Here is a 21,291-nt window from a genome sequence, read left to right as displayed (position 1 = left end):
CAATATGAATAATTTCATCACTTTTTAACTATTGGTTGTAATAAAATTTCCTCTGAACTCGAAACTTTAGACGAAAAAGGCTGTATGTTTTGGCATATAGCTTTACAAAGCGGACTCGAAGAGGTCAACAGAAGTCGTCCTCGATCAGAGAAATCATGCAATCAGTTTTTGACGTGGTAAAGACCATCTTGGACTTTAATGTATTTCAGGAAACAGTTCCCCCCTGTTTTGTCCCCTCTCAAAAGATTGATTACCAGAGTTCGTTAGGATGTCCAAATCACCAGGCATCGCAGGTGCGAAATGCTGGAGGGACGATTCCCGCAATGTCATTGTGCTACATACATACGGCTTTGGACTATAATTCGGTTTCATCAAAGTAATATCAGAACAGCTTTGTTAAAGTGCAAATTTTACATGAATCCGATACTTCAACATGCTACTATGACAAGTTTTCAAATGAAAATATTAACATATGCCCTTGGGTGACATTAGGATGTTTAAACGAAACTTGATCTCCGAATTTTGACAACTCGGGGAAAACACGACGTAATCTGAGACCGAATTTAGTTTTATTACATTAAAACCAAGACACGGTTTCTTTGGAATAAATATGTATGTAAGAATTAAGTAGCTCGATAAATGGTTTCGTGGAGATTTTGCAAAAGAACTTTATGATAATTTTGTTGTAAGGAGTTACAAAAGTGTTCATGTCATAAAAGGTTTACTACGTCTTTGCAGATCCCAGTGCTCAAGTTGTCAATAAGCGAGAAAACACGTCGAACATCCGTATAGGTCAAGAATTTATAGCAAATTTGTGCTAAGTTCTTGTCGTATGTAGCAAAAATCCATTTGACCTCGTAAAACGAGGACTAAAAAGCGTTGTTTGAAATTTTGGTGAATTAAAACTCTTATCATTCGATATATGTTGTCAAGGGGATAAACAATTATTGGTAGAAACTAGACTTAACACTTCACTATATTACCTTTCGTCAGACAGCGAAGATAGCGCGCGCCAGTATTGAAAAGCTCGCAGTCCAATCGGTTTGGGTGCGCGGTATCGGGGGCTTACGGTCCTACTTTTAGAGCCACCAATTAATCACGCGGATATTGCGAAAAGTTTGGCAGGCCGCGATAAGAAAAATTCGCTTGAACTTTTAGGTTATATGGCGTTATATATTTTTCATTCACAAATAAGAATTAGCAGTTTTACTTGATTTTTCTGAGTTACAAACTTTGGCTCATATCTTGGTATATCCAATGTCGGACCTATCTAGGACTTAAATTTATACCAAATAGAAACATCATTCTTCTGTTTGCCGATGCCCTGACAAGCCCCTGTCCTAGTTCTGATGTTAAAAATCTCTGCCGATACATCAAAACACGTTCGATTTTATTCTCTTTTCCTTGTCGTGCCTGATTTTTCACCTCACTTTGTACGCCACGACAAGTATGGCGTGTTACACGGAAGACGACGGGTCCAACCGCCTGTATTTTGTCGTTTTACTCTTCAGTGCGCGACTCTGTCGTGCAGCGATCTTTGGTCCCATCAGAGTGCCCCCACCCTTGCCCAGATGTTTCATTGATACATCGATACACGAATTCTGTTCTTCCTCTATTTTTAAAGGTTGGAAAAAAACTTTTGATAAGTTATCCACATGAAACTGTTATCGTGGCTTGTTACAGCAAGTATCCTGTGTCAGTTTGGTTTTTATTTTGTTTATTTGCCGTACATCTGCTTTAATTTGGCATGTTGGGCTACTTAACGCTCATATGATCACACGCCTTCACAAACACTTTACGATTACTACACCACCTCTTTAAATTTTTAAGAGATTTTATTCACTTTAAGCTTCCTTTCTTAAATACAGTAGCTAAAAACGCAAACAAAACTATCTTTCTTTTTCCACGCATTAAGGCGCTTTTTTTCTTAAACGTTTATAATCTATTCAATCGAGGCCAATTAAAATCGATTCCTCGCACCTGTTCTGCTCTGAAAAGTCACCTTTTCTTGATCTGTTTGAGTTGAAAGTGTGACCTTACGCCGAACCAGACGCAGTATTGATAACAAAAAAACTCACACAGACAAACAAACATACACAGTGATAAAACTATCGACATTGGAATTCATGATACCAACTGACACAAGTTTACCGGTTTCTCTAATGACCTGCTATTACTTTCACAAGGACATGCCAAACAGTTCTAGCGGGTAAATGGTATGATAGAGTGCGATGTACCCACTGTCACAAACTGTTTGCTCAAGTCCAAATATTATACCCCCAGCTTTGTTAATAAATGAGAGCCATGGAAATGAAAACAGATTATTTATCTGTGTAAATCTATGTATAAAAGTTCCTGTAATCTGAATTCTAATTTGTATTTCAAAGAACAACTTCTACATGTAAGAGAGAGCAAGATGGAGGGAGTATAATAATAATATAAAAAGACAGCTAGCTGTATCAAATTGTCAGTCTGTGAACAAGAACTAAGGTATAATTTCTGTACTTTATCCAAACCAAAAGATGCAAACATTCAAATATTGATAAGCTTCCTTTTCACTATGAAGATATTATATCTGTAATATTTTCTTTTAGGTAATTTGCAATCTGAATTTGGTAAAGACCGTTTATAAGTTTAACTGAAAGTGTTATTCAGTTGGCATTTCTGCGAAAAGATGTGTTAGAATTCTTCATTTGGTCACCAAAAAACAAAACAAAAATTACTCATTTGAATCACGACAAGAGACTTGCTCAACAGAAGGCGTTACCATGTCGGCTCTTTGACGATACAGATTTCTGAAGTCAAAAATAGAAAGAACATTTCGTTGATATAATATCAATGAACCATTAAAATGACATGGTAACCTGAAATTTTGTCAATTAGATTGACCCACCTACAGTTCGGTTTAAGGCTTAGCATTCCCAATTACGGCGCCCTTTTGTTGTTCTACGTGAGGTGCACTTCGGAAATTTGTCGGCACTTTTCATGTTATAATCTCTGCCCTGGGTTGTATTTAGAGTGAAAAATGTAATATGTATGCTGTGATGTTAAATTATTCTGCCAAATTTAACACCAGATCGGATTATAAGAGACAGAGCTATTGGGCTTTGTGGTCACCTTGTATATACACTGTTCCTTATGCCCAATCCCTGACGACTTACATTAATATTTTGTCAATTATATTTACATGCATATATTAACAAATATGACAATTATTCATTTCTACGTATTCACGAGTCTTACCTAGTGATGTTTTGGACTAAAGTAGATGCGTATATTTAAGTTAATTCATGTTTTATATGTTTTGTTCCCGAAACATTTCAATAATGTTGATTAAATCTTGAACGTGATATAGGGTGTGACAAAGGAATAGGAAATATAATTCCGATAGTATCTAAGTTGCACTGGACAACTTACCTTAATTTGTTGCATCATGTTGATGAACGAATGTTGCACTCACAGGTCTAGTATGGTGCTCGTTCTTTTGCAACAAAGCCGCCGCGAAACAAAATGTGCATTGAACTCATTTTCTAACCGAAATTCAATCTAGTTTAGATACCCCTCAGATCACGGAGGACATCAAAAATATATTTGTCACGTGATACTCGGCCTCTGCCCTCGATTCCCTCCCTAGCTACACATATACCGAACCCGCAAATATCTTAGCGTAACTTTATATTGTTGTTGATTGGAAAATGTTTTAGTAATATATATTAAAAATACTTGCATGGAATATATACCAAAATTAAAAAAAAAAAATAAAACAATAACGCAAACAGAGAAACAAACAACAAAATCGTTTCATGTCAATGCGGGAAGGTCTATTTTGGAAGGGAGAGATGACTATTTTAAAGTCTATTTGATGAGCTCTATCGTATTTTAAGGACATGACTCTTAATAATTCTAAATCGTATTTCAAAAACAACAAAGGCAGGCATAATCACAGAGGCTTTAAGCCTATTTGTTTTCGTTCTAAATTCGTTCCGGATATTCAATTTACATAGAATATGCACTTATATCCCTTAAATTCAAAGTTGTTTTGGTAAAAACTCTTCATGTTACTTTTTTTTTGCAATTTCAAATCATTGCGAGTTGATCATGCAGTTAAATAGATCTGTTTACTTCGACAACGAAATAATAATAATAATGATTATAATAATAATAATTAAAAAAAAAAATCAAAATTCATGGGAATAGCATTACGAAACTATAGTTAAGAAGTCGTAAGAGAGACAGATCGATATTTGATCGATCAATTTGTATTTGTATTGCATTGATTTTTAAAATTTCTTTGGTGTATATTGATGGATTAATTTTTCTTTTCTTGGCTTGTTAACTATACATGTGAATGGCATTAACCTATTTTCGAGGAATATGATTCGACGAGCAGTAAATATTATACATTTTCGCTGTAAACTTAGGCGAATACTCTTTAAAATAAAGTTTTTACAAATTAATAATCGTTCATCAATTACCTTGTATATCTTCGGATTCTTGAAACACAAGCATTAAAAAGATACAACTTACAAAAGACATAACGAAAGTTTGAAGAAACTTAAATCGATTATATCTTCACCACAATCAGAAAATTCTACCCTCCTCCTTGTGTGGTGTCCCAGAACAAATGTATTGCTTCATTAACTCTAATCCCATCCCCCAGTTCATAGAATAAGTAACATTCAAAATAAAAAGAAAGTCGGTGACTATCTTCAGTGCGTGATTCTTTAAAGATCTAAAATTAATCTTGCATCAAGGTCCTAGGTAAAAAATATTTTGGATCGGAAACATGATAATTTCGGTGACTATTTGTATACGTTGCAAAACCCAACTTTCTGGTTTGGCAACATACTGTATATTGAAAACAATTTGTATTTTGTAGTAAACCATTGAAAAGTAAAAATTATCGATAGGAACTCTTTAAAAGATAATAAACAGGAAATGATGTTATATTTATTCGCGATGAAGAAAAGATTTGTTTTGATAACCCAGACATAATATAGGCAGTGAGTGAATGATCGAGTGAATTTCAATGTGTTTAAAATAAGACATAATCTCATAATCAATGGGGTTATATTGATCTATCAACGAGATAACTTTTTTGAATTTTGTGACAAGGGCAAAGATATCTTGGTTGTGCAAATAAGCTTCATCAATAGTTCACGAATTTCAAGTGAATTAACAATGAAGGGCTAGATGATTCACCCTGTCGAATGCCTACTGACATTAGGAATTAGCTTCTGATCGTACTACTGAGCATTGTTACCATTGCATTTACCGATATATAATTTGTCAATCACAGAGTTTAAACGTGTGAAAGAGGGACTTTGATCTTTGTTACCTGTGGCTACCTCCGGGAAGAATGAGGGATTGTTGAATATTCATGTGCCTCATGCGATTGATGAAAAAAAATTAACATCCTAAAGGTGTCAATTTAGACAATTTGAGATAAATGCAGGTTAAAATAGCAGACATAGTTTCCTTTGGATGGGAATTTCCTTGGTAGATATAACCATTGATTTATTCAACCGTCAGCCAACCAATCTAAAATTTACTCCAGGCAAAATGTACAGGTGCTCGTTTCTTTACATCTTTAACCTGAAACAGAGAGAAGAGTATACTCCTGAAGGATTGTTTAAACGATGAACTGATAATCTAGCCAAAATATTGTTTGCACTCTCAGATGTGTGAAAAAAGTTAGATCTATCATCTTTGTACATAATATTCAAATACGAATCATCTGAAGTTCAATCCAATTCAAAATTAACTCTACCATTGAACGAATTATCCAGCATCTTCAACCCGAAATATGAGAAATCTAAAGTAAATGTCATTTTTAAACATGTTTTAATCTCAGAATTGCTTAATAAATGTAGATTAAAATATTTTAATGAGAAAAGAAAGGTTTTGTTCAATATAAGTATGTGCATTTATTTTTTACAGTTCATCTAAAAAATCGTTACGAAGAAGAGGACAACGGGTTTTTAGGATTTATGATAGTAGCCAAACCAGAAAAAGCGAAGGACGAGACAACAACAGTCGGAAAATTCTATGTGAGTGATTCGATTAAAAGTTATTTAAATCTTATTATACAAGGGATGCTTAAACTGCATGTTAATTAACGAAATATATACAGCATTTAAGAAGAAGATAAAGACGCTCGAAATTGACTGATAATGTCTTTGTCAGATTATTTTGATGTTGTTGATGAAAAAGGTTTTATTGCCTATTACATCACTCATACACTTTCAATTCTTTTTGCAGTAGAATAACTCATTAACATGTGCTTCATTCTCTCTGTTTTCTTGGTGCAGCCTCCCCGGGATAACCTTTTTACCTTGGAATGCTAAGAGTTCAGTTAATTTATCTTTAATTTTTCAAGCTTTTATTATGGGAATTTGCTTATTTTTTGTGCATTTATCAGTCCTATGAAGAGATTACATAATATGGACAGGATATATACAAGTTTCTGTGATATTTATGCACCAGACTTCCCTGGAAGTAGCTTATTTACAGATGTAAAGAGCTGCATCTGAACAGTGCAAAAATGGTGACAAAGTAAATGAGGTGTTACAATCAGATGTGTACGATTGTGGGTTTATTTCGATAAATCAGCTGGAGTAGCACCTGTGTAGATGTGATTGTCTGAAACTAGAACACGTACACTATATGCTTCTTCCTTTTTTTTTTCCTTGCTGAAAAAAGATAATTGATGTGCTATGAAATGCATATTACACACTTTTGCTTGGGAAAAAAAAAGATTTTATGTAATTTATTTTTCAATTTTCAGAGGATGCAAATGTTCTTTTGGAACACAATACTGCATATCTCAAAGATATTAGCATTGAATTAACAAGGTTCTTCAGTAAGATATTATGAACATTGTTACTTCTAAAGAACCATGAATTTCCTTCTTAAAATTTAAGACATGAATTCAATTGTTTAGTTCTCTTACATATCAGATATAGGTGGTTAGTAAGTAAAATAGTAAGAGCATTTGTTAATGTGTGTAAGTAGAGAAACTTGATAGAATTTCTCAATCTGTAGTAAAGAGATAAGATCATTGGCTTAGTTCATGTTTTGGGCAAATTAATTAAAAGAAATAGATATTTTAATGACAGTTACTTAATTTGTGGTATTTCAAAACATTATAGAAAAAGATCTTGGAACTTTTGCAAATAGAACAATTTTACACATAGCATAAAGATATTCAAAACATTTTAATGTATACAATTCTGCAGAGATTATCAAACAAAACATGTTAAATGTATTTGCACTTTTTGGTTTACAGTATCTAAGAAGAATGTTCAAGACAAGTTCCAATAGAAAATTTTTGAAAAGACTTTCCAAAATAGTCGAAACATTAATTTTAAAAGTTTCTATATATTTAATTGTCTTGTACATTCAATCCCATGCCAAACTTAAACTATAATGATGAATTGAAATAAATGACTATTGCCATTTAAGTAAAGTGCTATATTTTCTTTGTAATATTCATGTTCACTGTTTCATGTACAGATTGTATGTGATAGCATAAAAACCTGTCTATGTAAATTATATGAAATTAAACTAGTGCTTGATACAAATGAAGAAAAATATAAAGAGAATTTAAAATATATTTATATGCATCAATACATTCAGAATCAAATGATGAATTACTTTCTAGATTTTTTTTTCATGTTGTTTATGAAAATTTAACACATTTTATGTTGCCAATGATTTATGGGCCAAATTTATGAAACTGAATGTAATATTGTGTTAGCTGGGGCACTGCAGAATACAGTCACACATTTCTGATTATAGTGTAAAAGTTAAGAGTGTTAAATTTTTTTTTTTTAATTAATTGTAAATAGATGATGTTCACCCATTTAAAATGTTAATGAAGTTTTTGATTTACATTTTGTTTTTTTGCTATGGTGTGTCAGCCATGTCAATGAATGAAGTCATTAGATCCTAAACACTCCAAAAACTGTCACCCAGTCAAGCTTGTAAGATTTATGTCTGAATGACCAATTGAATCAAATTAATTCATTCCTTTGGTTGAAATTGCATAAATTGTTTGTACTGAAATATCGTGGGAGGTAGCTACTAGTGTATGTTTTGTTAAATTTATTTGATATGAACTTGATAAAAAAAAATGTTATTAAGAAATATTAAGTCCATAATTTAGATAGTAGATGGTATTTATTACAAATACAGTTCATCTAATATAAAGTTCAGATGAATATATTATATTCCACAGTGCTCCATTATAAATGTCAATCCTATTTTCAATGCTTGATTTTTGGGTTCATATGAATCAATATGTTTTAGCTTCCAAGGACAGCGAAAGCACAGGAAAATCCGGAGTGTAATCACACAGTTATCACCCATTATGTTCTCATGGAGAAAAAAGAGGTCTCTTTTACGTGGCAGGCACCAGAGCCAGGCACTGGTTGTGTAGAATTCAGGTGAGTCATGTATGCCCACAAACCTTTTAATAGGATAATTTGATAAGGTAGGACTTTCAGTGTTTTTGTCCAACAAGATGACACCACCTCTTGGTCAAAGAAGACATTTTACAGATTAATCAAACGAAAGAAATTTACCCAATTTTTAAAATAATATAAGTTGTCTGACATGAAATTTACAGCACACACCATTCTTGTCATGTTGATGGGATTTGAGTTTGTGTACTTCACAGCAAAGAAAACTTGAAAACTATTATATGTAGTGAATTTGTTATGATTAGCTTGACTTGTCATTTTTACACACACTAGAAAACCTGGTAACATGAAATTGAATTACAATACAAATGTATTTATTTGTATACATGCATTAAGATTAAAGTTTAACGTAATGAATATTGCAAGAAAAGCTAAAGCACTGACTCAGACATATTTAATAAATTAAGCATGTGCCAGTGCTAATTTTAATTGTTTAGCTGGATTTATTCCTTTATTTGGCTTGTATTTCATTTAATATTAAGTTTGTTAATTAGTAGCTTTTTTAGACCCCTAGGCGAGACCATTCCCTGATACTTAAGCTGATTAGAGAGTCAACAAGTGTGCATGTGTGCAAAATAACATACATTTTTGGATGACATTCAAATTCTGTAGGATTACACTGTAAAAATGATTTCATGAAAAGCATTCCAATTGCTCTAGGACAGAAGATCCATATAAAAGTGTCCCTGTGTATTGTAGAAAGTTTTTGATATGAACATGCCTTTTCACAGGCATACGATGACATTGGCACGAAGTCGATGTCATTAATTTCAGATTGTGTTGGCCCACAGGTGTCAATAATCTGCTGGGGATTGGCATTCAATTCTCTAATTTTTCAAGGAGTGCAGATTATGCAGGTTTTAAGTGAGTTAAACAATAATAGAATAGACATAGAATGAGATATTTGAGCGCTAATTGGTGAAATCGGCACCAGATGTAGTAAAGAATATGACTGGTGGTCTCGCAAAGTCAACACTGTCGTAGAAGGAATGCATGTAATAAAATACCTCTGAAGTTCATCCTTCATAATACTACATAAGAGTAAATATTGACTTTTTCCCCAACGTGCACTTGCTGCAGAAAATATCCAGAATATTTTGGTATTTTGTCCTGAAAATTTATCGAACAAGACTGTTTGGGAAGCATGACTGTATTGTTTGAAATCCCTCATTTAATATGAATATCTTCTTACAAACACCAGTTTCTTTTACAGGTTTGTCACGTGTAGTGCAGTTAAAATACGTCTGATAAAAGATGATATAAGACAATCCGGAGACAAAATTGATTTTAAGTAAACCGCACAGAATTCGACCTTGATGTCTATTTGTAAGAGCATTAATTGTTCTTATTCCAAGTAATTAATTTAAGAATCTGGACAGTGTGGGCTTAAATAATATCTGTTTGCAGGCTGTTTATTGTTTTTTTGTGTATAACCAGACTTAAAATTCTGGACAATGTAAAGATAACAAAAACTAATTACGAAAACAAGAAAAGGATAAACAGATAAAGTGTCTCTAAATGGCGTCATTAAAATTAAGGTTTATATGCAATATCCTCTGGTGATGAGGCATAAAAGCATTTGATCTGCACAATAACATGATCTGCTGATTGTGGAACAGAAGACTTGAATGGATTTTCAGGAGTCTTGAGTCTGTGCTCCCTGATTATAGGTATCTGAAAAAAGAACTGTGGCCAGCAGCAGGCTGCAGGTCCACAGCAAATATCAAACACTCCGCAGCCGATATCAAACACTCGTGTGATTAGCCATTACTTATCACAAGTTGATGGGGTTCTAATGGCAGAAATTAAAACGGTTTTAACTTCCTGTTAAAGAGCTTGTCGAGATTAGTTTATCTCGGCAGCGGCGACTCGTGTGCAGGGGAGGATGTAAAAAAAATTCATTGAGTAATTCATTCATCAGGTTTTCAACAATTGATGTATCTTATATATAGGAGGCTTACACAGCATATGAATGGGGATCCAATTTATTGCTCAATTTATTTATTAAACATGAAAGACAATATGGATGTATAGATAGAAAGAAAGTTATGGTTAATTTCATGAGTGTACTCACAGAATTTGTTGAATCCAGAGGGGAAAAAAATCGTGCAGAATATTTGTTTAATGTTGCATCTTAGTCTGTGATTCAGATGTCACAAAAAGAGTTTTTGAATTTTATTGCGTGAAAATATCTACAGAAAGATTTATACATTCATTATTATGAATGAACGTAATGAATATTAGATTAAAGTTCCATTAATATGTCTTTATAGATGAAGAACATGTATTTAAGTTTGTTTCCTGTAAAAACATCCCATCTCCTGCAATCTCAAGGCTAGGCTCTCTATGAGCCATTGAGCTCGTCAGTCGAGGAGAAAATGATCAGTATACTAAATAATATCGTAAATCTTTGATTTTTGGCAGAATGCTGATGTTTTAATTAAGCAGTGAGATATATTTACACCGCATGCCATTCAATAATGAGATTTCTTTTTATCTTTTCCTTAATTTCTTTATGTACGTAAAGAAGAGTAAATCAAATTTATCTTTAAAGAATATGACAATAAGTAGAAGGTTTGAATGCTTCATTTATCATTTAGAAATAGCTTTTGGATGCTTTTTAAGCATCAAAAATAGTAAAAATGCCAGTTTTAAAGCAGAGGATTGAAATAATTCAAATCATTCTAATTTCAAATATTTAAGAGTTAATTGAGAAAAAAAAGTTTTGTTCTACACTCTGTCTCATAAACAAGCGCTAATGTGCAGATAATGTTATTATTCATAATAAATGAAGTGATCTACGATGTAGACTGCAATTTTTAAGTTTGGTGAGCAAATTTTCAGCAGTTTTTGATGTATTTTATTTTTAACTACTGTTGTAAATCGGCATGCCATACTAGGATAAAAAAAAATGAAACTTGAAAGACTAGCCATAATTTTGGATTTTGTGCCATTTCAACTTCTTACATTCAACTTACATTAAAAATGTGCATGAAATAATGCAATTTATTGCTCTGGAATTTTATTATGGTAACACTTTTGCAGTAAATCTGTAAAAAACATGTGGCTACTGTGACAGATCTAGCATGGCCTTGACTTTATGCTGTGTTGAGTTTATGAGGTTTATGAAATATGATTTGTAGTATGTCAAACTAAACAGGATGAGCAGCTATTTCAACAAGAATCTATTCAAGCAAAGGAGAGAAAATATTCAAATTTTACAAGTTAGGCATTACATCAATACATCATTGAAAGTATGCCATTATTTTGGTCAGTTCTTAATTAATATTTTATTTTCTCTTTTCTTCAACAAACAACACCTGCATTCTATGTGGTATAAGACTGTATGACATACTAGGCCATACATTATAGTGTTGCCACTCGATAAATCTCATGCTCCGTGCTTGCCAAGATGATGGCTATTTTTGTCAATCCATCTCATTTAGCATTTAAAATATGTAAGCTTCTGAAAGTAGACATTTGTACTGTCCACTCTAAGCTGGTCAGATGTCTACGACATACATCAGTTTAAGGGTGACACATTTGTTCTGCGCATCAGCAGCCATGTTATCTGTCAATCATTCAACCATTGTGGTGACCTTGATGACCTCAGAAATCTGTTAGTGCCACCTAGTGGTAGAAGAAAAACCAATTTAAGAGGGGGCGTTCCGATTAATGAGTTAACTGTGACCTAGGTGGTGCACTTAAACACACGTCAACTAGTGGAAATGAAGGTAATTGGTGCACAAAATCAATGAATTAAAGTTTGAAACTGATAGCCAATGCTAATTTGCTGATTGTGCACTGTAAAGTTGGGAAAATCTTTCCTCCCAAAGTTTTCTCAATGGAATCATAAAACTGTACATTAAAAAAATTGTCTTTGCTGTCTCTCTATTCTGTTAGAAATCAATAAGACTATAACAAAATCAAAAAATAAAACACTTCCTTGTAGTGCAGTGAAGTCATGCAATGTCAATGCTTTCATTACACTTTCGTATATTACAGTGGGTAACATTTCACAATGTTTGGTAGGGCTGCTGGGGAAAAAAGAATTAAAATAAGAAAAAAAATAGGCATAATTTTTCACCTCAAGCCATGTTTTGTAAATGATCTGAATTGCTATATAGTGATGGTCTTAAATGATAGGCCAATAGGGTAGCTTTAACAGGACTGTCAAACATAAAATGACTGTCAACTTCTATAGACCAGTCCATCTTAATTGGAACATTTATTTAATGTTTACTTCATGCTGTCAGATTAGCGGGCTGGCTTGTTTGGATATGTCATAATTCTGTAGTGTAGAGTCAATGCCAATTTGTCAGTCCAGTAGTTTACAGTCTCAGAGCCCGTCATTATCAGAAAAAGATCCCCGTAGTGAAGAGTCCCTCTCTCCCGATGTGCTAATTTGGAAATTGAATGAAAGCTGAGAAGAACAGCTCAGTGCAGACAAAAAGATGACATGGCCTATCCCCGAGTGTTTACTAACTGTCCATGCAATGTTAAATGGCAAGCACCTGATATCACAGATCTTTATCAGATCTTACAATCTTACAAATTACTGTCAGATTTCACAGACCTCGAGACCAGAGTTCGATGTTCTTTTTCTTTATTAAGTCTTAAAAATCTACAGGCCATCTTTTTGGGAGGTTTGAGGGGATTATGAAAACAAAAGTATCAGTAGAAGTAAAAGTACTAGACCAGACATTGTAGAATTTCTTAAGGGCTTAAATATACTGTGATACTGAAGTATATCAGATACATATCAAATAATCCTTACAGCTGCACATTTTTAAGCAGTGAGTAAAAGAAAAGGAATTTCATTAGTACAACAATGAAATATTGAAATGTGATGAAAAAAAATGAATTTACTGCATTTTTGGGGGGTGGGGGTCATTTTTATTATTCTTTTGTTGAATGCTGAAATGAAGGGAAAAGTGAGTAGCAGAATGAAGTGGGTGCAAGTAGGACTAAAATAAGGTTACTGCTAAAATAAGGATGACAAGGGAGCACGATATAGTATTCTTCTTCAAGGTACCTTAATTATTTCAACAGTAGTCAGTTTACTCCTTTGCACTTAAACCAAAAAGGCAAATAAATTGACAGTAAGACAGATCAAATCACAATCAGTTTCTATTTAAGAGAAAGAGAGAGAGAGAGAAACTTCATGTATGCCATAAAACTTCATTCTAGAGAATCAAGTGGTGTCTTTTAGAAGGAACTAAGTAATCTTTAGAAATTTTAGCTATATGCAGCTTTAAAAATCATGATATCATATCTTGAGCTATTTTCAGTTGTCATATTTAGTATCTTCAAATGACAATCAAACTGTTTTAAACAAGTTTTTACAGCACAAGCACTAGGACGATTTCTAAAATTTTGTTTTTCAAATGCATAAAATAAGATCAGAGCAGATCATAGGAGATCAGAGCTCACATCTTTTGGTCCCCATTAGATGAAGTGTCCAATTAAAGTACACTTGGAACTGATACTAGATTTTATTAAAAGTTCACAGTGATAAAAACACCATTTTTTTTTAAAGGCACATTTAAAGAAATAAAAAATGGATGAGAAATCTCATTCATCTGGTGTGTACCTGCTGGTGCAGCATATTTCTGTATATTTTAATATTTTATTTAATTCAGAGACAAAAATAATTCTGCTGACAAATTCCTGGCAGTGATTTCTATCAGGTTGACCTCCATTCGATACATCAAGTGTGTCCCAGCCTTAACATTAGATAACGAAATAATTTCTCATGCTAACCCTAAATGGAAATTAAATTTCACACTGCCTGGGGATGCAATATTCAACATTTTTGAAGCTATGAATTTAAGAACCATGTACTTTTTTTATTCTTAATGATAATAACACATAGATACACTTGCTTTAGGGAATTCAAACAGACTTCCGAAGGTTATTGTGACTTTTTGATGTGCAGACATGTAAAATCTTTAAAAAAAACTTCTTCTATCACTGATGGTGTTGTGATTAAAATATTTTCTTTGCATATGTTGGAGTCGGATCATGTGATCCAGGCTTGTTTTGGGAAGTAAAATCACTGAAGTAGCCAGAAGGTTTTATTCATTGTTCGCACATATTTTTGATCATTTAAAAAAGAATTTTTATTTCTGTAGAATTGCTCTTTCTCAGGGAAGAGGACAACCTTTTAGAGTAAACTTATTCAAGAATTTAAGTCTGCTTGTTGACTGCCAGGTTTTACTAAAGATTTTAGGTCTTATAATGAACATGATGAAAGGGTTTATTATTACAGATATGGAGAAAGAATTTTTAAGAAATGTGATAAAAAATCTTTAGCATGAAAAAAAAAAAGATAATTTACCATTGTAAAGTTTACTTATTTAGCAATATACTTATGGTATATGGTGTATCACATGGCGTATATTTCAGTAGTTAATTTATACAAGATCCTCGAACCATATTAATGCTGTATACAATGATCTCCAAATTAGGGATATACCGTATCTTGACTGTTATGTAAATAAGTACCATAAAAATGCAGTAAGAATCATTGATCAGGGTTACATATGAATAAAAAAATAAGCTGTTGATCCTAATCTCCAACTCCCCATAGTCATACCAGGTGTGCTACTTAACCATGGTCAGGGGAACCAGACAAAAGGCCACCAGATCACCAAGACATTCAGGAGTTTGGAGTGGGCTTAGTTCAGGAGATTTAGCATTTATTATTCGGAATTAGGAAATTATTACATAATTGACTTGTTGTGGAAGGATAAGAATTTTGTAATTTTGAAATGTTGCAAGGCAAAAAAATGTTGATTGGTCTCTATGACATTGTTGGGTGTGAGAAATTACACATTTAAATTGAGGTAGAATTGTGTAAATCTTCTGAAGATTCAATACGATAATTTGTAATTGGCCAATTATTGGCTTATTTCAATAAACTCAATTGGTTGGAATAAATGTCGAAATTGAATTTGTAAAGTCATCAAAACCTGCTTATAACTATCATGGAAATTACCCAAAACTTGATTGCTTGTCCTGTTATGCTTTTGACAAATATATGTAATTTAGAATTGTTTAAATTTAAAAACTGGTTTCTATAAATTGCCTAGTGACATGTAATCTAGACATGCCTTTGGCACCATTTGATCTGTTTGACTTTTCCCCTTGCAAGTTATAAAAAAGGATTAGATATATGTTTGTCATGATTGTATTTTAATTGATGTACAATTATTATTTAATTAGGGCCCCGCTCTGCGGGCGCCCTATAGTGATCAGTCTGTCCGTCCGTCCGAGATCTCTTGTCCAGAGCATATCTTCTCTCTCCTTGGCCCAATCTGGCTCATTCTTCACCCACAGAGTGTCTTTGGGTAAAGGGTGTGCAGTGACCTTGAACCATGTTTCTAGGTCTAAGGTAAAGGTCACAGCAGAATTATATGAAAAATCCTTGTCCGGAGCATATCTTCTCTCCTTTTGGTCCAATGTGGCTCATACTACACTCTCAGAGTGGCACTGGTCAGTGGATGTACAGTGACCTTGAACGAAGTTTCTAGGTCAAGGGTCAAGGTCAAAAATAGCCTCTCTGTTTAAAATCTTTGTTAGGTGCATGGTTTCTTTCTCTTAAGTCCAGTCAGCCTCAAACTTTACCAATTGACTTAGGGTACAGAACATTTCTGATTTTCCTTCCGTATTTTGATATATATGCAACAGTTTTCAGAGAGGATATGCAACATTTGTGATTTTTGTGCCGCTTTTTGATAGAGGGTATGGAGCACTCGTGATTTTCGTGCCATTTTTTATTGTAACAAGGATGACATATAAGCCCTTTAGACTCAAACAACACATCCCTTAATAGTACACAAGTGTTCCTCTTCAAAATAAACCCTTTTCAGCTACCTTACATTTTCATGTTTGTTGCTGAAAGCGGGACCCTTTGAGATGGCCACCATCTCAATGATATCTAGTTAATTGATTGTAAACCTCAGGTATCAAGAAAAAGAAATAGATCAGGACCCTATTGTTTAATTCGATGACATTCAGTTTCAATCATTGTGAATTTAAATACTGGTGTCAAGATGAAGATGTGTCGAAATAAAATTTTTTGCATTAGAGCCCCGCCCTAACACCAGAACCCCTGACCCTGGGCCATGAAATTCACAATTTTGGAAGCTAATATTCAAATGATGGTTCAGTAGACTTGTCAAGAGTAAAAAAAATCATATCCAACTACAAACCAATTGGAGATTCTTTTTATCATGTTTTACATATAGCTATCAATTATTTCACTCTGATTTTATGTGTGAATTCACTTCATTTGACTATCACTTTAATGCAAAAATCCATTGTGATGTCACAACTGTTGTTATGAAAACGATATCATATGAGCTAAATCCACTGTATAAAAGAGTAATGTATCTTTAAAATATAATATCTGATATTTTTGTAGAGGTACTGTGATATCAGAACATCCAGATATCTGGTTCAAAGATGATGGTGGCTTGACATACAAAGTGTGCGAGGATGGTAAGCATCTTTATAAAGTAAAATTATAAAAGTCAAGCCTGGATCGATAAAGTTGATAAAAAAGCTTGAAGATATCAGAGGATTTGAGATTTTGAGGTTTTAATACATAAAGAAAAAGTGGTTAGGATTTCCAACTCACTCTGACATATCTATGGTATAATGGCGATATTGATGTTCAAGATACACATGTACTTAAATTTCAACTGTGTATAAAAGAAATGATGCTTTATAATGTTGAGCTAGCTGAGGCTTTGAAAAAAGGGTTCTTCAGATATTCATTTACAATTATTGTAGACTTTGGAAACTATAGTCCATACAATAACATATATTTTATTAAATTTAAAATAAATTCTAGTGTAAAGTCAACAACCTTTTTTTCTGTAAAGCATAATTTAGATGTAAGAGATAAGTTAGAACATTTGTTCTATCATACATTGTGATGCGTAAACAAGCAGGCATTTCTTAAATGTTCAAAACCCAAAGATTATAAAAGTTTGGTATCTACTTGTTAAGGTCATTAAAAACTTCTAGATTTTTATGATAAAGTGATCCCCTGAACTGTAACATCAAAGTCAAGAGCTGTAAAGATTCTATAGAATTAGACACCTGTTTTTAAAAGTAGTTTCTGATGTAAAGTTTTGCCATGGAACACTTGAATTCTCTTGAACATTAGAAATTCCAATTTGATACCAACACTTGCAATAAACATTGGCATGATTATTAGTAAAAATGAAACTGTTGTTCATTTATAGAAGTTAGTGATCTAAAAAGAAAACAAGGAAAAAAGTTTCTTTATCTGTTTTAAAATATTTGATTTGTTGTTAAGTCAAGATTTTTGGCCTGTATATTCGCCCCCATGTTAACATCATTTGCTTAAAAAAGACATTGACTTTCATTACAGCAGATGCTAATGTACTGGAAACACTCACTAGGAAAAAGAAACATAAAAATGACAAATGAGACTAAGAATTAAGCCATTTTCAAGATTTCTGGTGAATGAGTCCCAATTTTTATCTTGCAAGAGTTAGTTTAGTTAGTGTATATCATGGATCCAGCCGATTGTATTGTGAGAAATCACAACTGGTAGCTGATAAAGTGTCACTATTTGGCCTCTGTTTTATTTTCACCTTTGATTTGCTGAAAATACAAAAAGCAAATACAGTACTGTTTATTAAGGAACCAACAGAAATGTTTGAGTAATTAGCAGTTGCTTGGTTGTTGGAGATATTTTATCATACTGGCTTCATAAAATGTAGGATATGAGTGCCAATAAAGTATTATAAATTAATTTTGCAAAATTTTGATGGAGACATCAAACATGCAAATTTATGTATGATTAAAAAAGTTTTTAGATTAGTTTTATTTCCTAATTGATGAATTCTGTCTTTAAATATTGAATGGATTTGCCATCTTACTTGAATTTTTTTGTGTCATAACTGATGTTTTATATTTTTATAGCAGTATGAAAACTGAGACATAGTTTAATATAATATAGCTTGTTTTTTACCATGTCAGAAATGTTCATTGGCACATTGCATTTTATTTTTATGCTTTACAATTTCAGACAAGTTTTCACCTCAGTAAATATTTACAAATAGTCGCACATCATCATGAAATTGCATCTACTCCAGACACGATGTTAAAATGCAATTAAGTTCAAAGTATACACACTTACACTTCTTGTATGATGTTAATATAACTATAAAATGCCTTTTTTGTTGTTACATCATCTATTTTATGAGGTAACATTAAGTTTCATCTATATTAGAAATATTTAAATAGAACTTCATTATGTATTTTTATTGACAGTTTCATAGGTGAATGTATGGAATGTAATGATTTGGTAACTGGATACAAATTTAAATGAATTTTATCGGAAGTTTGTAAATTAGAAGAAAGGTATCTTTAAGATGTGTACGGTTTTCTCAATTTTAACAGACATATTCTCGGAGTAATGACATTGATTTCTACCAATGAGAAATGGTAGCTCAAAATTGTCTCCCCACCCAATCAGACATAATCTGTCCCAGAATAGTAGTCTTAAGGTCACATCCGAAAGACGGCAAGTCTACATAGCATCAACAGGCAACTCCTGAACCGCTACTGTGTCACGAAAACCTGTAATTACGTCTGTAGAAAAATGCCTCGACAGTCACTGTAGATTTTTGAGTCGCAGTTATGTATGAATTATTGGTCCGTTTTTAATTACAGTTTATAAAGTCATGATGTTCAGAAAGAGAGACGAGTTCATAATGGTCTGTTTATTTACTTTCTGACCTGGTAATTGGGTGTCATATGTATTAGACACAGGTCATTCAAAAGATTTATTCTTGCTGATAAATTTTAAATGGACAATTACCTTTTGTTGTATCAGAAGTCTTTCTTTCAACTGACGACTAATAATCTTCATAAACAAAAACCTTATTACTTCATAGTTTTATGATATCTTTTTGTCAACAAATATTTTGGATGGCCTAGGTCACAGAGACTGTTGTCTTTGAACAAAGCATTAATGATCTGAAAGCAGAATGGACCTTTCTTTGGGTAATGTAATGGTATTGTGTGCCCCCACAGCTCATAAACTAGCATATACATGCACTGAGAACTTTTGGCCTTAAATTTATGATTGCCTTTTTAGCATGATTAAAATCAAAACAGGGTTAATTCAACAAAATGTATAAAACAGGATGAAATTATATCAAAATGGTCTATGGCAAAAATTGCATAGGGAAACAATTTACTTCACAAGTTTATAATGTACTATTATATACATATATTAATATAAAGGTACAGTTGAACTTCAGTATCTCAAACACTGATATCTCAAATACCATGGATATGTCAAAGTGATTTGGAAGTCCCAACCCCTAATTCTTTAACTATTTTACCCTCAAATCTCAAATCCTCAGATATCTCAAAGTTTTTTCTCGGTCCCATTGAGTTCAAGATAAGGTTTGACTGTATTTAAAATCATATCGTCATAATTAATTGATTATAATTAAATGTTTGGAATATGATAAATTACATCTTTGATTCATTGTCTTTCAGTCCCAATACAGGCCCCACTGGGGGATGCCACAGCTCAGGGAGGGCCTCAGGTGGAGCCAGCCAGTCAGTGCTGTGCTTGTGGGGAGGCACGGTATAAGATGCACTTCCAGGGTCTCTGGTCTCGACAGACCCACCCCAAGGGATTCCCTATTGATGAATGTAAGTACTATAACTGTGATTATTATGTGTATCCCAGCAATTAAGGACAATCTGCCTCCAAGCAAATTTTCTAGGATACTGAGACTATGATCCAATATGATCTTAGGGGCCTAGGCATAGAGTGACATATAGGTTCAGTGGGCTGGGTGTTTTAAGTATAAAATTTTTATCAAATATACTATAATAAATCATTTATTTACTTACCATTGCAGAGTCCACTTACTGATGAAATTAGGGCTTGATTCTTAACAGAGACATTTCAAAGTATATCTAATGTGATATGATGACATGAATTTAAAAAAGTCTATACATTCTGAAATATTACCATGAGAAACTGCTTTTTCCTCAAATTTTCAACTTAATACAAATAAGAATAAATCAATTAACTACTATAGCTTGTATTCTGTCAAGCTTTTTATAGCAATGCCTGAAAGAGATTATTTTTGTCTTTGCTCAGTTTTAACTTGGTAACAAATGTAGACAAACTGAAACTTTTTCATTAATTTTCTTACTGTAAATCAGTTACTTGACAACTGCCTAAATTGCCACTGAGTAGTCGACATATAGCGATGATGAGAAAAGTTAGTAACATCACTACAAAGCAATTAAGAGCATGTCATAAACAAAACATTCATGCATTCAGCCTTACAGGTGTCTAAAATCGTTAGCATTCTTCCATCTCATTACCGTTGAAGCTATCAACAAAATCTCATTCTTTTTCTCAGTATACTTAATGCCTTTCTGCAATGCATCAAATTAGTTGGTTAATAATTGGTCCACTCGAGTTCAATGCTGAAATGTATGTAAATATGATAATTTTTGTCAGAAAAAAAGAATTAGTTTTTAGAATATGCTTAAAATCAAGGATATTTTTATCTGGAAAAAAGGGAATGATGAATTTATTGCACTAGGATTCTGGGGTGTTTCTTCAAAAAAGTTGAAATGAATTTATTTATCATCCTATCATGATTATAACCTAGAGCCTAATGTATCTATTTAAGATGAGATTAATTTAACCTACAAACAGCCTTATCAATTTTAATACATTTCTTTTAATGAAAGAAAATATTTTTGGTAAGTCGAGTTGTATTTCAGA

The 21,291-nt window shown here is 32.9% G+C and overlaps 1 protein-coding gene across 1 annotated transcript in view; it reads left to right on the top strand.

Annotated features, from left to right (window-relative positions):
* Window positions 1–21,291, top strand: part of LOC133201823 (zinc finger C3H1 domain-containing protein-like) — a 92,421-nt gene that overhangs the window by 56,863 nt on the left and 14,267 nt on the right. The window contains exons 37-40 of the mRNA XM_061337627.1: window positions 5,941–6,050; window positions 8,311–8,447; window positions 16,912–16,988; window positions 20,037–20,195. Of these exons, the coding sequence (XP_061193611.1) occupies window positions 5,941–6,050; window positions 8,311–8,447; window positions 16,912–16,988; window positions 20,037–20,195 (483 nt within the window). The remainder of the gene's footprint in view (window positions 1–5,940; window positions 6,051–8,310; window positions 8,448–16,911; window positions 16,989–20,036; window positions 20,196–21,291) is intronic.

The sequence above is a fragment of the Saccostrea echinata genome, unplaced genomic scaffold (genome assembly GCF_033153115.1).
Source record: "Saccostrea echinata isolate AGI-Se365-2 ecotype Australia unplaced genomic scaffold, CSIRO_AGI_Sech_v1 ptg000045l, whole genome shotgun sequence".
Taxonomy (NCBI): Eukaryota; Metazoa; Mollusca; class Bivalvia; order Ostreida; family Ostreidae; genus Saccostrea; species Saccostrea echinata.
This window is presented reverse-complemented; position numbering and strand designations above follow the sequence as displayed.